The sequence below is a fragment of the Pelobates fuscus genome, chromosome 5 (genome assembly GCF_036172605.1).
Source record: "Pelobates fuscus isolate aPelFus1 chromosome 5, aPelFus1.pri, whole genome shotgun sequence".
Classification (NCBI taxonomy): domain Eukaryota; kingdom Metazoa; phylum Chordata; class Amphibia; order Anura; family Pelobatidae; genus Pelobates; species Pelobates fuscus.
In genome coordinates this window covers 91,381,532-91,396,012 of record NC_086321.1, presented here as the reverse complement: position 1 = coordinate 91,396,012, position 14,481 = coordinate 91,381,532, and the positions used below count along the sequence as shown (strand labels likewise).

The window sequence follows — 14,481 nt, the reverse complement described above, 5'->3', positions numbered from 1 at the left end:
GTTATCATACTTACCGTAATTTTCTTTTCCTGGCTATTATTCATGGCAGCATCAGCAACCCCCCCTTAAGATTATTTTAAGCTTTGGAACGAGGAGGGACCTTTTATACCCCAGTCTGGTCCAGATTAATTGATTTTTTCCTGTCCTGTTCCTGACTGGGGCGGAGCTACCCATAAGTGATGCTGCCATGAATAATAGCCAGGAAAAGAAAATTACGGTAAGTATGATAACATTTTCTGTATTATTTGTGTTGATTTCTATATTGTTTTAAATCTTCCTTTCTTTGGTCTTGTTCACTGCAGTGATATATATTCTTCTACTGCAGACTCTTAAAAGAGAAGTGATTGTCACCTTTACAAATAATTTTGGCAAATAATGTGCCTTAAATGTGTATTAAAAATAGCTTATTTTTTAAGTTTGTCCATTGGCATCTTTTGTGCAAAATGTCCCCCTACGTGTGCAATACCCTGCCTCATTATTCATCACTCATCACGAGGAAGTGCAGTCTGGTGTTGGTATGCTGGGTAAGTGGCTTCCCTCCTGGCCACTGGGGGGCCAGTGTTGTATGAAATGCAGTTCTGGGATAGAAAGGAGTTATGGCATTTGGGGCTGGGTGAGATGGACTTAGAACGTATGTGTGGGTGGAAGTTGGTTACGAGCAGAGAAGGTATGGTGTCTTTCATTCTAAATTATCCATACTTGCAATGGGTGACAGTGATAGGCTGAAAGCGCTCCCGGGTTATCACTAGTCCCCATCAGTGCTTGAGCTAATGCAGCCACACAAGAACCCTCGTTCAGTGTTATACCATTCAAAAAGGATTTAACACTGAATTTTAGGATGTCACCAATTGACTCCAGGCATCTCAGCCAGAGAGCTAAGCTCTGAACCGCTGGGCTTAGTTCTGACAGAGAGTTTGCAGAGAGGAAGGAGGTGGCATCCTGTGGACCCCAGGTAAGAATTCAGTTAGCGAGTGGTTTGACTACAGAGACTTGGTGGGCGCCAGGGTCCTCCTTACACCAAAACCATTCATCCGCACTGTAAAGAGCATAGTGCTTGTAGTGTTCCTTTAAACTGTTCGAAAGTGGTTGACCTTGAGGTAAGATGGAAGTCCTCAAAACAACCTAATTGAGCTGAAGTGAGTTTGATGGAAGAAAGTCCATTTAAAGACAAAGGGACACTAATAGGCGGAAATGATTCAACAGACTAAGAAACATAGAAACATAGAATGTGACGTCAGCTGAGAACCATTCGGCCCATCATCTGGGGACGTGATGACAGCAGCGCCGAGGGAGGGGCTTGGTCAGGTTAAGTAAAAATGTTTTGTTTTTTTAACCTGTTTAAATGCCAAAACGTGGGGGAGGGTCTCAATCTATTAGGGACAAGAACACTAATTTTACAAATACAGATTTGTATTCCTAACTTTATAATGTTCCTTTAATCCTAGCTGAGATCTTACTCAACACCTTTACACCCTGCTCCTATTATACCACGGGGTGGGCATGTCCTTAAATAATGGATACTGTAGGCACTATAACAATTTCATTTAATTGAATTATAGCTTTTTGAGTAGCCTGACATTGTTCCTCCTTTCAATATTAAACAATTTTCTGGCTGCTTACCACTAGATAAGAGTCCCTGGCCATTAAAAGCCCAACCCCACTGGATGTATGGCTAAGGCATAGATTACATACTTCCTTCTAGCCATACAAATTCATACCAGCAATGATGGCTGTGATAGGCTGAAAGTCATCTAACACTCTCAACCAATCACGACCACCCACTGATGCTCAGGCTAGTGCTTTCTCATAATCCAAAGCAAAACAGAGGGGATAGGCTTCTGGAGATTCAGATTTAGCAGTAAAAACAGTTTAACACTAAATGGAAGGACAGTGCCTGGGGACTGCAGACGCTATTACCACTTCAACAAGATGAAGCTGATATAGTGCTTACAGTCTCCCTTTAACCCCTTAAGGACACATGACATGTGTGACATGTCATGATTCCCTTTTATTCCAGAAGTTTGGCCCTTAAGGGGTTAAATGATCACTATAGGGCCAGGAACACAAACATGTATTCCTCATCCTATAGTGTTAAAACCACCATCTAGCCACCCCGGGCCCCTCATGCCTCTATAATTATTGCAAAATCTTACTGTATTCAAGCCTGAAGCTGTGACTCTGCATGCTGTTTGACTCAGAAAAACAAGCTGTCTGCTGACATCATCAGAAGTGCTAGCCTGATGCAATCACAGTGCTTCCCCATTGGATTGGCTGAGACGGACAAGGAGGCAGATCAGGGGCAGAGCCAGCATGAATCAAACACAGCCCTGGCCAATCAACATCTCCTCATAGAGATGAATTGAATCAATGAATCTCTATGAGGAAAGTTCAGTGTCTGCATGCAGAGGGAGGAGACACTGAATATTTGGATGCATTTTAGGCAGCCATGACCCAGGAAGGATCTCTAACAGCCATCTCAGGAGTGTCCAGTTATCACTAGGCTGTAATGTAAACACTGCATTTTCTCTGAAAAGACAGTGTTTACAGCAAAAGTCCTGAAGGTAATGATTCTGCTCACCAGAACAAATTCAATAAGCTGTAGTTGTTGTGGTGACTATGGTGTCCCTTTAACTAAATCATGAAGCGTGGGCGACTACAACTTTGGGAGATAACTGAGAGACCCATATGCTTACCCTGAATAATGAACTGCATAGTGTCCCAAATGTTCTAAACAAGTATGCCACATAATGCAATAAGATGAATGTGGCTGACAGATAATCTTTTGATTATCTTATCTCACAATAAATACACTCTCCAATTTTGTATCATGGTTACAGAATTTGATATATAAATAAATAGATGGGCCCAATAGATGGGCCCATCTAAGGAAAAGATGCAAGATACACAGCATCTTCCAAAAAGCAGAAGGATGCAGCTAAAGAATCAACTTACGGACAGATGTGACTGTAGAAAATCCCTGCAATTGAAGGTTCTTGAGAATATCTGGAATTCAAAATTGTATTTTAAAGCAAAGAGTTAGCAGCTCTCAAAATTGTTAATTATTAATTCCATCAGTGAAAAGTAATGAATAGACACGTTTTTTTTGCATGTTTTTTTTTTCTTTTTTAATTTGGCACAAAATCAGGAGTTTAATACCGATTTGTATTCATTGTGCTTCATTGTATCAAAGGCAAAAGGTCACATCATTACAAAAAAACATGTCGTGTCCTAGAAGAAGACAGTCATTCTTGGTAGATTGGAGTCAGTATTAAACATAATTCCTCAGTAGTTCAATCATCAGAACAATTGTTGCATAGCAGATAAAGGAGGTCAAACTAAGAGTACTTTTCATGCACACCTTGATTGCCATTCAGCGTTTACATGTGATATACAAACATTTTCTTCCAATTAAATATATGTACATTTGTGGAGAGAAAAAAATCCTTACATTATCAGCATACAATCCCAAATAATTTATAGTAGAGATCTAGGTTCTCAGTTGTTTATTCCCATTGTCAAGGGAAAACAAATGTAAAAAAAAAAAAAGTTCCAGTTTATTGCTAGCATGTGTATTCTTGTTTATCAAGTTCATATGTTTGGTACTGCAAGGACTTTCTTTTGCTGAGGTCAATGAGGTTTCTTCTTGAGGTCTCCATTTTGAACTGCTTTTGGTAATCTTTGTCCTTTGACATAAGCATGGAACCAAAAATTGAGGAAGAGGACCAGGAAAATTAATCCATACAGCCATATTACATACAGAAAAATTGGAAATTGGTATGGACAGTCCTTCATAAAAAAGAACTGACTGATGTGAAATGTGACCATCAGGAACTGCGTCTGAAGCAAAGGAAACAAAAGGTTATAATAATAATTCAGAAAAATAATAATTCCATTTCAACCCAATTACAACTTTGTTTTAACGCTTCATATGCTATACATTCAGAAGAATCAGTAAAATCTTAATAGGCGAACACTATTTTGCACCAATTAGTAGGCATATACTGAATTTCTTCTAGGATAAACAGTATGCACTATGCATTTTTTGCTGTTATGGGATAATAGTGAAGAGTATTATTAAAACTATTATTTCAAAAATATTTTCTTTTTCACTATGAGTGATGCATTAAGATTATTGCATTTTATGCACTTTAAGGTTGATGAATTTTATTAGGTTTCCAGCGTGACACTAAGACTGGTTAATATTTTGCACTCTGTGTATGCTGCTGAAACTTTATCGCACTTAAGTATCACTAATTAAGCACCTCGCACTTTGAATCGTTTAAAGTATTAAAGGATCACTATAGTGTCAGGAAAACAAAGCAGTTTCCCTGACACTATAGTGCCCTGCGGGTGCCCTCCACGACCCGTCAGCTCCAACTGCCGACGTCAGCGGAGCAGAATGTGCATGCGCGGCAAGTGCCGCGCGCGCATTCAAAGTGTCCATACAGGGCCGGTGCAAGGAATTTTGGGTACATAGGCGAAGATGCATTTTTCCGCCCCCCCTCTAAAATTAACATCTTCACCTATGTGCCTCCTAACCAGCCCCTCCCTCTACCCTGTCCCTTAGTGTTCCTCTCCCCTCTTTTCCCTGTCCCTTGGTGTTTCTCTCCCCTCTCTGTCCCTTGGTGCACCCCCCACCCTCTTAGCGGTCACACTCCCCTTCCTGGTGTGCCTCCTTCCCGTCTTGTAGCGTTGCGGAGCAGATCCTCTACAGGAGCTTCAGTTTTCTGTACCTGCTGGACTGACAGGAAGTGCTCTCTCAGTGAGCACTTCCTGTCAGTCTGGCCGGGTACAGGAAACAGAAGCTCCTGTACTGCGCTCCGCTCCGCTACACTCAGTGGTGTATACACACTAACAGCCACACACACGTCACTGACAGACACAGACTCACTGATCTGACACACACTCATTCATTGACAGACACACACTCAATCACAAACATACTCTCACTGATTTGACAGACACTCACAAACACACACTGATAGACACATTCACACTGACAAAACACTCATACAGACACACACATTCATACAATCATTCACAGACAAACACACTCACTAATGCATAAACACACACACACTTACAGACACACACTCACAGACAAACACATACACACTCACAGACAAACACATACAGACACATACACACACAGACACACACTCAGAGACAAACACACACACAGACACACACTCAGAGACAAACACACACACAGACACACACTCAGAGACAAACACACACACAGACACACACTCAGAGACAAACACACACACAGACACACTCAGAGACAAACACACACACAGACACACACAGAGACAAACACACACACACACACTCACAGGCAAACACACACACACACACTCACAGGCAAACACTCACAGGCAAACACATACACACAGACACACACTCACAGGCAAACACATACACACAGACACACACTCACAGGCAAACACACACACACAAACACATACACACACAGACACACACTCACAGGCAAACACATACACACACAGACACACACTCACAGACAAACACATACACACACAGACAGACACTCACAGGCAAACACACACACACAGACACTCACATGCAAACACACACACACACACTCACAGGCAAACACATACACACACACAGACACACACATACACAGACACTCACAGACAAACACATACACAGACACTCACAGACAAACACATACACACACTCACACATACACTTTCAGACACACACAAATTATTAATAATATCCACCCAGCCTCCCTACCTGGAGAGCTGGCGTGGATCTGTCCCTGGGGTCCAGTGGGGCTTCAGTGCGGCGGGCGGCAGCGTTCTAATGAGAGGCAGCGAGGGAGCTCTAACCTGTCAGCTCTGCTCCCTCGCGGGCCGTCTACTGATGCCGGGAGCCGGAATATGACGTCATATTCCGGCTCCCGCAGAATCAGCAACCGGCGCGCGAGGGAGCAGAGCAGACAAGTTAGAGCTCCCTCGCCGCCTCTCATTAGAACACTGCCGCCCGCCGGAGGTCCAGAAGGTGACCTGGCAGGAGGGAGCGCTTCCCTCCTGCCGGTCACTGAAATATGGCGCCCCCAGAGCCGGTGCGCCCTAAGGCGGCCACCTTTGACGCGCCGGCCCTGTGTCCATAGGAAAGCATTTCTCAATGCTTTCCTATGGACGCTCTGTGCAATGGAGGTGCGGAAGACAGCCACTAGAGGCTGGCTTAACCCCAAATGTAAAACAGTTTCTCTGAAACTGCTATGTTTGCATCTGAAGAGTTAAAACCGGAGGGACCTGGCACCCAGACCACTTCATTGAGCTGAAGTGGTCTGAGTGACTATAGTGTCCCTTTAATGATTTCCCAAGTGCCGGGTCATGTTTGGGAGAAATGTCTCCTAGTTCCAGTCTCTGGGCCTTTTCTCAGACTTGAACACTTCAATCTGTCTAAGAAGTTACTGTACTGTTGAGTTTTGCTAGGAATTAATTCTACATGTGAATATGTGGACTAAGTAAGAAATTAAGACAGAGGTAATCAGGCAATTGGGATGAATTAGACTATAATAATAGAATAACATGAACTGGATCAAGGGCTTGCCATTGAGCAAGGGAGGTTGGCTTCAAGATATGTATAGACTTCTATTAATATGGTGGGGGTGGCAGATGAAGTTCATGGAGTTTGCATGGATAATTTGGAAAAAATTGGAGTTTATATTAGTGTTATTAGACCAAAAAAATAAAATAAATAAAGCTTGGACAGGGGTCACAGCATAGAAACTAATGCAGAAATTATATTAGGTTTACCTTCACAAAGGTCTTTGCTGGCTAAACTAACTGTGCAGTTTTCTTACATATTTTGCGGCAAACATAGTGAATTTGCAGTGTTGTCGGTCGTGCGCTGCAGCACTTAAATAGCATGACCGAGCCCCTTCTAACTTTAACAGAGTGCTGGGAGGAAGTGAGACAGAGATGGTCACTACCTCCCAGCTGTAACATACCAAGCTGCAAGGGCCTTCAACTTCCAGCAGCCCCAGCTAGCAGAAGCCACCCAAAAGGTGTGTGTTTTGGGTGTCAGTATGTATGTAGTGTTTGTATCTGTGTGTCTGTCAGTGTATCTGTATGTGTGTATCTGTAGGTCTTTGTATCTGTGTCAGTATGTGTATCTGTATGTCTGTGCGTGTGTGTGTGTGTATCTGAATGTGTCTATATCTGTGTGTATGTTAGTGTACATCTGAATGTCTGTATTTCAGTGCATCTGTGTGCGCGTCTGCATTTCAGCACATCTGTGGGTGTCAGTATGTGTGTGTTTATCTGCATATGTCAGCATGTGTATCTGTATTGGTATCTGCATGTGTGTCAGTGCAAATGCCCAGGAAAGGCTCTGTTTTATTATATTGCAAAGCATAAATTAGTAATTTTATGCTCCAATATTAAGGATGTACTAACGAGTTGTTAGTTTTAATTTGCATTATCTTTATTAACTATGGTTTTGTAATAATTTGTAACTAGCATAGAAGTTGTGGCTGGGACCACTCCAAATCAGAAATACATTTCTCCACTGAACTGCTTTTAGTGTAACTCTTTCATTAAACAAAGTCTCTAAGTGTGCCTAGTGTGGTCTAGCTTTGTATGCAGCCCATCGATCATTAACAGGTGGTGTCAGAGAGTTGGATCGCAACATTCCGGAATCAGCTCGAGTGGTAACACCTGGGCCTCAGAGACACTCAATGTAATCCACAGTTTTAGGAGACATAAGACACCTTTTGTTTAAAGAGAGAGTCTCTGGGTAAGGGGTTAACTGCTTGTAATTCTGGGTGACACGATCGATCGTGAGCCTTTGTTTATTGACATAAGATTAATGTTAAAAGATTGATGTTGATATGTGTAGATGTTAAATACAGCAGCTGTTTGTAGTGTTGGTTCGTTTGGTTGGTTCGTGTGTGCTGGAGGGTTGGTAGTACTTTCTTGGTAAATTTTCTCAAATTTCTCAGACCTTTGCAGGTTTAGGAGGACAGTGCACATCTGGGCTATCATTGTGTTAGCAGTAGGAAAACTTTTAACATTTGGGGTGATACCTAAGCTGTGTGTTTAGCAAAGGGAACTTCTGTTCGCCTGGGGGTTACTGGACTTTTATAATTGAGCAGAGGGAACCTTTTGTAAGACCAGAATGAGTGGAAGTTTGTCTGTGTGCATTGCAAACGTATAGAAAAAGGAGACAGGTGTAAAACTGCTGTAGCAGAAAAATGGGCTGTTATTCCAATAAGGGTTGTCCCGATGGGCGATCCTTTATGGATGATACTCGGCAGCATATGAAATCGGCACTATGGTCATAATTGTTATAATCAAAACCGTGATGAATGGTTAAAAGCACTCCGAGTCATGGAATTAAGACTAGATAACTATTGTGGGAGGATTTAAATTATAGTTGACAAGAAACACAAACCACACAAGAAGCTCTTGACAAAGGCGTATCCTTACGCCAAAATGTGCGTCGAGCGCTTTTGATGCCGATGTTCTACATTTGATTTTAAGTTCTGGGAGAGTTAGTCTGCAAGAGGTTGTTTTATTTGACGTGGAAGTGGGGTTTACTAGGCAGGCTGCCTTGAAGCAGCTGCAGGAGATAGGGGCTTTGGGTATCGACCTAGCAGACTGCCTTACAGTAGCATCAGGAGATAGGGGTTTTTGGAATCACCAACAGGTTAGTGACAGCCAGCGACTGTGTGACCGGATATTGGTATTTAACAAACTCCTATAACTTCGGTAATTTAACGATTTGGCAGTACTTTGAAGCATTTGATGCTTACGTATCAGCTACAATATACAACAAGCTGGATAGTCACTTCTGTGTAGCGATTCTAACACTTCAGCCCCTTTTGGCGGTACTGCCCAAAAATGCACCATATTTAGATAAGCCGCCCCCCCCCCCCTTTTTTTTTTAAAGGAACACTATAGTCTCCTAAATTACTTTAGCTAAATAAAGCAGTTTTAGTGTATAGATCATTCCCCTGCAATTTCACTGCTCAATTCACTGTCATTTAGGAGTTAAATCACTTTGTTTCTGTTTATGCAGCCCTAGCCACACCTCCCCTGGCTATGATTGACAGAGCCTGCAAAAAAAAAACTGGTTTAACTTTCAAACAGATGTAATTTACCTTAAATAATTGTATCTCAATGTCTAAATTGAACTTTAATCACATACAGGAGGCTCTTGCAGGGTCTAGCAAGCTATTAATATAGCAGGGGATAAGAAAATCTTAATTAAATAGAACTTGCAATAAAGAAAGCCTAAATAGGGCTCTCTTTACAGGAAGTGTTTATGGAAGGCTGTGCAAGTCACATGCAGGGAGGTGAGACTAGGGTTCATAAACAAAGGGATTTAACTCCGAAATGTCAGAGGATTGAGCAGTGAGGCTGCAGGGGCATCAGGGCAGGCGCGTCCATAAGGCGGCACAGGCGGCCGCCTTAGGGCACACCGGCTCTGGGGGCGCCAGATTTCAGTGACCGGCAGGAGGGAAGCTCTCCCTCCTGCCAGGTCACCTTCTGGACCCCCGGCGGGCGGCAGCGTTCTAGTGAGAGGTGGCGAGGGAGCTCTAACCTTTCTGCTCTGCTCCCTCGCGCGCCGTTTGCTGATTCTGCGGGAGCCGGAATATGACATATTCCGGCTCCCGGCATCAGTAGACAGCCCGCGAGGGAGCTGCAATGTCTCACAAGTACAACAGTACCCCATAATTAACAGGTTTTATGGGGTTTTGGAAAGTTACAGGGTCAAAGATCGCACATTCCATTTTTCAGTTTTTTCACATTGAAATTTGCCAGATTAGTAAGGTTACCTTTGAGACCGTATGGTAGCCCATGAATGAGAATTACCCCCATGTTGGCATTCCATTTGCAAAAGCAGACAACCCAAGGTATTGCAAGTGGGGTGTGTCCAGTCTTTTTTAGTAGCCACTTAGTCACAAACATTGGCCAAAGTTAGCATTATATTTGTTTTTGTGTGAAAAAAGCAAAAAACTAATATTTGGCCAGTGTTTGTGAATATTCTTGGGGGCTGTATCTCTCCTTTACTGCCTCTCTTTGCTGTTACTTATTATGATTAACTGCTACTTCTATGTCAGACTCTGATATAAACAGATACTAACTGTACATGGTGTGTCCTTATTCGGATGCAAAATGGATTTGCCATGGGTTTTGCAACAGGCAGGTGTTGACATTTTGGTGTTTGGAGCCCATTCTGTCCAGGGTACTTCGGCCTAGTCAATGAGGACCTCGGGAGCACGGTTGGAGGACCTGATGAGGATGGCAGACTGGTCTCGGAAATCTTTCCGTGAATTTTATTTTTGACCAGTGACTCATGTTTTTTCTACGCTGGTCAGTCAGCTATGAACTTGCAATATATTAGCCTCCGTGTCTTGTTATAAAATTACACGATTTTGCCATTACATGACGAAAAGGCATGATTTTATTAAAGGCGAGTATTGTCCCATCCTAGATACAATTCTGACTTGGTCTAAAGCTTCCCTCCCTGGCAGTGGCGTACACACAACCCATGGTGCCCCGGTGCGAAAACTGATCCGTTCCCCCCCCCCCCACCCCACGAGCTTACTCTGCACGGGCTGGGGCCGCAACACATGGCGGCGGGCACCTGGTCGCAAGGCTGCGACCGCGGTATTCACGCCAGTGCATGCAGATACACATACACTTAAAGGACCACTACAGACACCCAGATCACATCAGCTCATTGAAGTGGTCTGGGTGCCAAGTCCCTCTAGTTTTAACCCTGCAGCTGAAAACATAATTTCAGAGAAACTGCAATGTTTCACTGAGGGTTAATCCAGCCTCTAGTGGTTGTCTCATCGACAGCCGCTAGAGGAGCTTCCGCGATTCTCACTGTGAAAATTGAGTAATGCTTTCCTATTAGCGGTTTGAATGCGCGCGCGGCTCTTGCCACGCATGCGCATTCGCAGCCGAGAGGCGGATCGGGGCGGAGAGATCCCCAGCGCCAAGGGAGTCCGGCGCTGGAGAAAGGTAACACACACACTCTCACGAACAGACGCATAGACACTAGCTAACAGACACAAACACAGTAACACTAACACACAATCACACACACTTTTAAAAAAAAAATTACATCCCCAAGCCTCCCTACCTTTGGGAGTGCTGAGGGGATTCCCTGGGGTCCAGTGGGGCTGCCCGGCGGCCAGTTTTGCGGACGCACGCGCGAGGGAGCACTGTCCCCTGAGTGACGTCATCTTCCAGCTCCGGCATCAGTGCGGTGCGCGAGGGAGCTGAAGAGGAAGCACTCACGGGACAGTGCTCCCTCGCGCGCCCGCCAGCCCGGTGATACCAGGGCCAGCCTCGGGGGGGCCTGAGATGGCCAGCTGGCATACATACCGGGTCGCAGAGCGGCCGGGCCCCCTGGGGGGCGGGGCACGGTCACAGCCACGAACCCTGCATGTACGCCATTGCTCCCTGGTATGTTTATGCTTGGATAAAGTTGGTAGTAAGGTAAATGGGGTTTTGATTACACTAGGATTGATGACCAGTATATATTTTGAATTTTGTGATGTTCCTGGGTTTCATGATTTTCTGATAAGAGGGGTCAGTCTATACCTTATAAAATAATGAAATAACCGTGTGGCTCCTGTTTATGTTTTCACAGCCTAATTTGGACTTGTTTGATGGACTCCGACTGATTATCGGCTAATGGAATCCTCTACCTTGGCGATTCCCGTTTCCGGTGTTGGATTTGTCACAGTTTGTTGGATTGTTACCTGGTTGGACTCCAACTGAATTTCCAGGCAGTTTTTGTGCGGTTGGACTGATTCCTTGGTTACTGTTAAATGTTTTTGTTTTGTTTTTTAATGTGGTCGCATCGCCAAAGAAAGAGTAAGTATGAAGGAAGGTGCTGACTATTATACTGGGACTCGGTATTGGAGTGGCCTATTACTATGTATCCCATCTTTTCTTACTGTTTTGTATTCTTTGCTGCTAGTGGACAGTAAAGAAAGGGATATGCAATACTCGCCTCCGTGTCTTGTTATAAAATCATGACTTTTCGTCATCATGTGATAGCAAAATCATGTAATTGGACAGAACAAAGAAGGTAACATGTAGGGAAATGGTGCAAAGGTGAAAATGTTTGAGGTGTTGGAACAAATTCAAAGTTGCTAGAAGAGAAAGTAGATGGAATGTTGGTGAAGGGGTAAAGCAAGCATTTACAATAGCTGGTGAAAAGATCTTATGCAGGTATGTTTGAATAGACCGAGAGAATCTGCATTGGTATTCTATAAGAGCAATGTTTTTTAATGTTAGTTGTATGGAATTAGCGTAATGAGTTGAATATCAACATTCATTAACTTCTGATTTGCAGAGCAGGAGATAACTTCCAAAGTAAATCAACACCTGATGAAATTTTTTATTTTTTTGATTTATTTTTAGCAGGCATGGGGAGAGTGATTGAAATCCTAAATAGCAGGTAATTGAGCAGTAAGATATCAGAGGTATGAGCTATACACACAAACTGCTTTATTAAGCTAAAGTTGTTTTCATACTTAAAGTATCCCTTTGAAAAAAGTAGTGAAGGCAACACAAGGAATATATGTCTATATAAACTATTAAGAAGCAGTTAGTTTTCCAGATTAAGATGGAGCTGGGTATAGATAGATCGAATCAAGATGAATTTGAGCAGTGGATCAAACGAATATGAATGATACAATGGTCGAATCCACCTTTGTAAGAGAATTCAACCTCCTGATACTTCTATTTTTAAACTTTTTTTTTTTTTTAGTATGTTAAAGACTAGGCCTCTCTTCTCTCCTCGAACTATAGCAGGGATATGTTATTTGTTAAATGTTATTTGTTTTCTTCAAATTGCTTATGTACAAGAGTTGACTTATATAGGCACATAATGTTATTATGTGATTTATAAAAAAAAAATAATAATAAAAAAAGAATATATGCCTATTTAGTGGTTATTATATCATTAGGCTGCAGTTCTTGATCAAACATTTGAGTTGCTTTAACAAAATCGTGGGCATCCGATCTAAGGCACTCGCAACCCAACCTCTGTTCACTGGAACTGCTATAGTGGAAATTCTGGCTGCCACATTAGCAATATCAATTTCAGCCATGTACACAATGTTGGATTTAAGTATTTTTCCTCACCATACTCAGTTAGTAAAACAGTGGTTGACGTAGCTTCTGTAGCCGCTATTCAGTGGTGTGATAAGGACTTCTGGTATGTTTAAATAATTTATTTTTTTCCCTGTTTTTTTAACAAGGATAACTAGATCATTAAAAAAAAAAAATGCCTACGTTGGAATGAAAGGCCATGTGTGCATAACCAGGCCACACCCACTAACTTAAGCTCAAAGTTCAGGACTTAGCCTCCTGCAACAGTTCCATGTGCTATTTAGTTGCCCGCAAAATTGACCTTTGTCTCATAATTAAAAAAAAGATTCAGAAATAAATAAATAAAATTGTCTCCCACACTTACAAGTTGTATAGAGGTCATGTACTTTTTCCACCACAGGTATTTCTGGTATGCTGGCCCCATTGCAGACAACCCATAATACGTGTACATTATCACATGAACGGTACTGTTCACCAATGCATGGAATGTGCCCAGTCCACCTGAATAGGAGAGAAAAATGTCACAAAATAACTAGAGTATCATTTTACTGGAGGCACAAAACATATGTGTGTCACCACCACTGGTGTTCAGATATCTGCAGCAGTATAGCCACCAGTAGTACAGTCGATGTGGCTGCCCTGGGCTTATAAGCTGGAGTGGACCCATTGGGTGGCCCTCACGGTTAGAGCCACCAGATGGTCATCTCTGATAAGGTGCCCGATTGGGTGCCATGACCCTGTAACAGTACAACCAGGCCACTCTCACAGTAATGTCCAAACAAATTCTAGAGAGCCTGATGGGTTAGGAGGAATAGGAAAGAGAAAGGATAGAGCCCCCATCAGCCTCAGCCAGCAGTCAGATCCCATTGGACCACAGGAATGCCACACTCCTGCACCCAAATGGTAAGGAAACAGGAGGGTGGCTAAAACTATCTTATTTATGACTTGTATGTGGTGGTATGTGTACGTTTGTGTAGTGTATATGTCCATACTTCTTAGCATCCAAACACCAACACTAGACACAAATATATCAGAGCATCCAAAAAATCAACATTGAAATATAAACACACACTTTCATTCAAACACCAAAACTACGCACTAGTGCACACTTGCATTTAAATGCCAACACTACACACAAATATATGCCTACATTTTCACACACATACTCCATACAAAAACATGCTTACATTTAAAAACACAATCAGCTCACAAAGAGAACAATGCAACAATATATCCCCCGCTGTTGTACAACAGTTGAGAAGCTATCTTTTGGCCACCCTTGCACTTGAGGGTGATCCAAAAAACAATTCTTGCACCAGGGTCCTCTCTACATTATTCCACCACTGGATGGCGATTTTGT

The 14,481-nt window shown here is 42.8% G+C and overlaps 1 protein-coding gene across 1 annotated transcript in view; it reads right to left on the bottom strand.

The window, feature by feature from the left end:
- Positions 1-3,094: 3,094 nt before the first annotated feature.
- ELOVL7 (ELOVL fatty acid elongase 7) overlaps positions 3,095-14,481 on the bottom strand; it is a 34,841-nt gene continuing 23,454 nt past the window's right edge. The window contains exons 7-8 of the mRNA XM_063456911.1: positions 13,486-13,622; positions 3,095-3,837 (exon numbers count right to left, since the gene is read on the bottom strand). Coding sequence (XP_063312981.1) covers positions 3,628-3,837; positions 13,486-13,622 — 347 coding nt within the window. The 3' untranslated portion in view covers positions 3,095-3,627. The remainder of the gene's footprint in view (positions 3,838-13,485; positions 13,623-14,481) is intronic.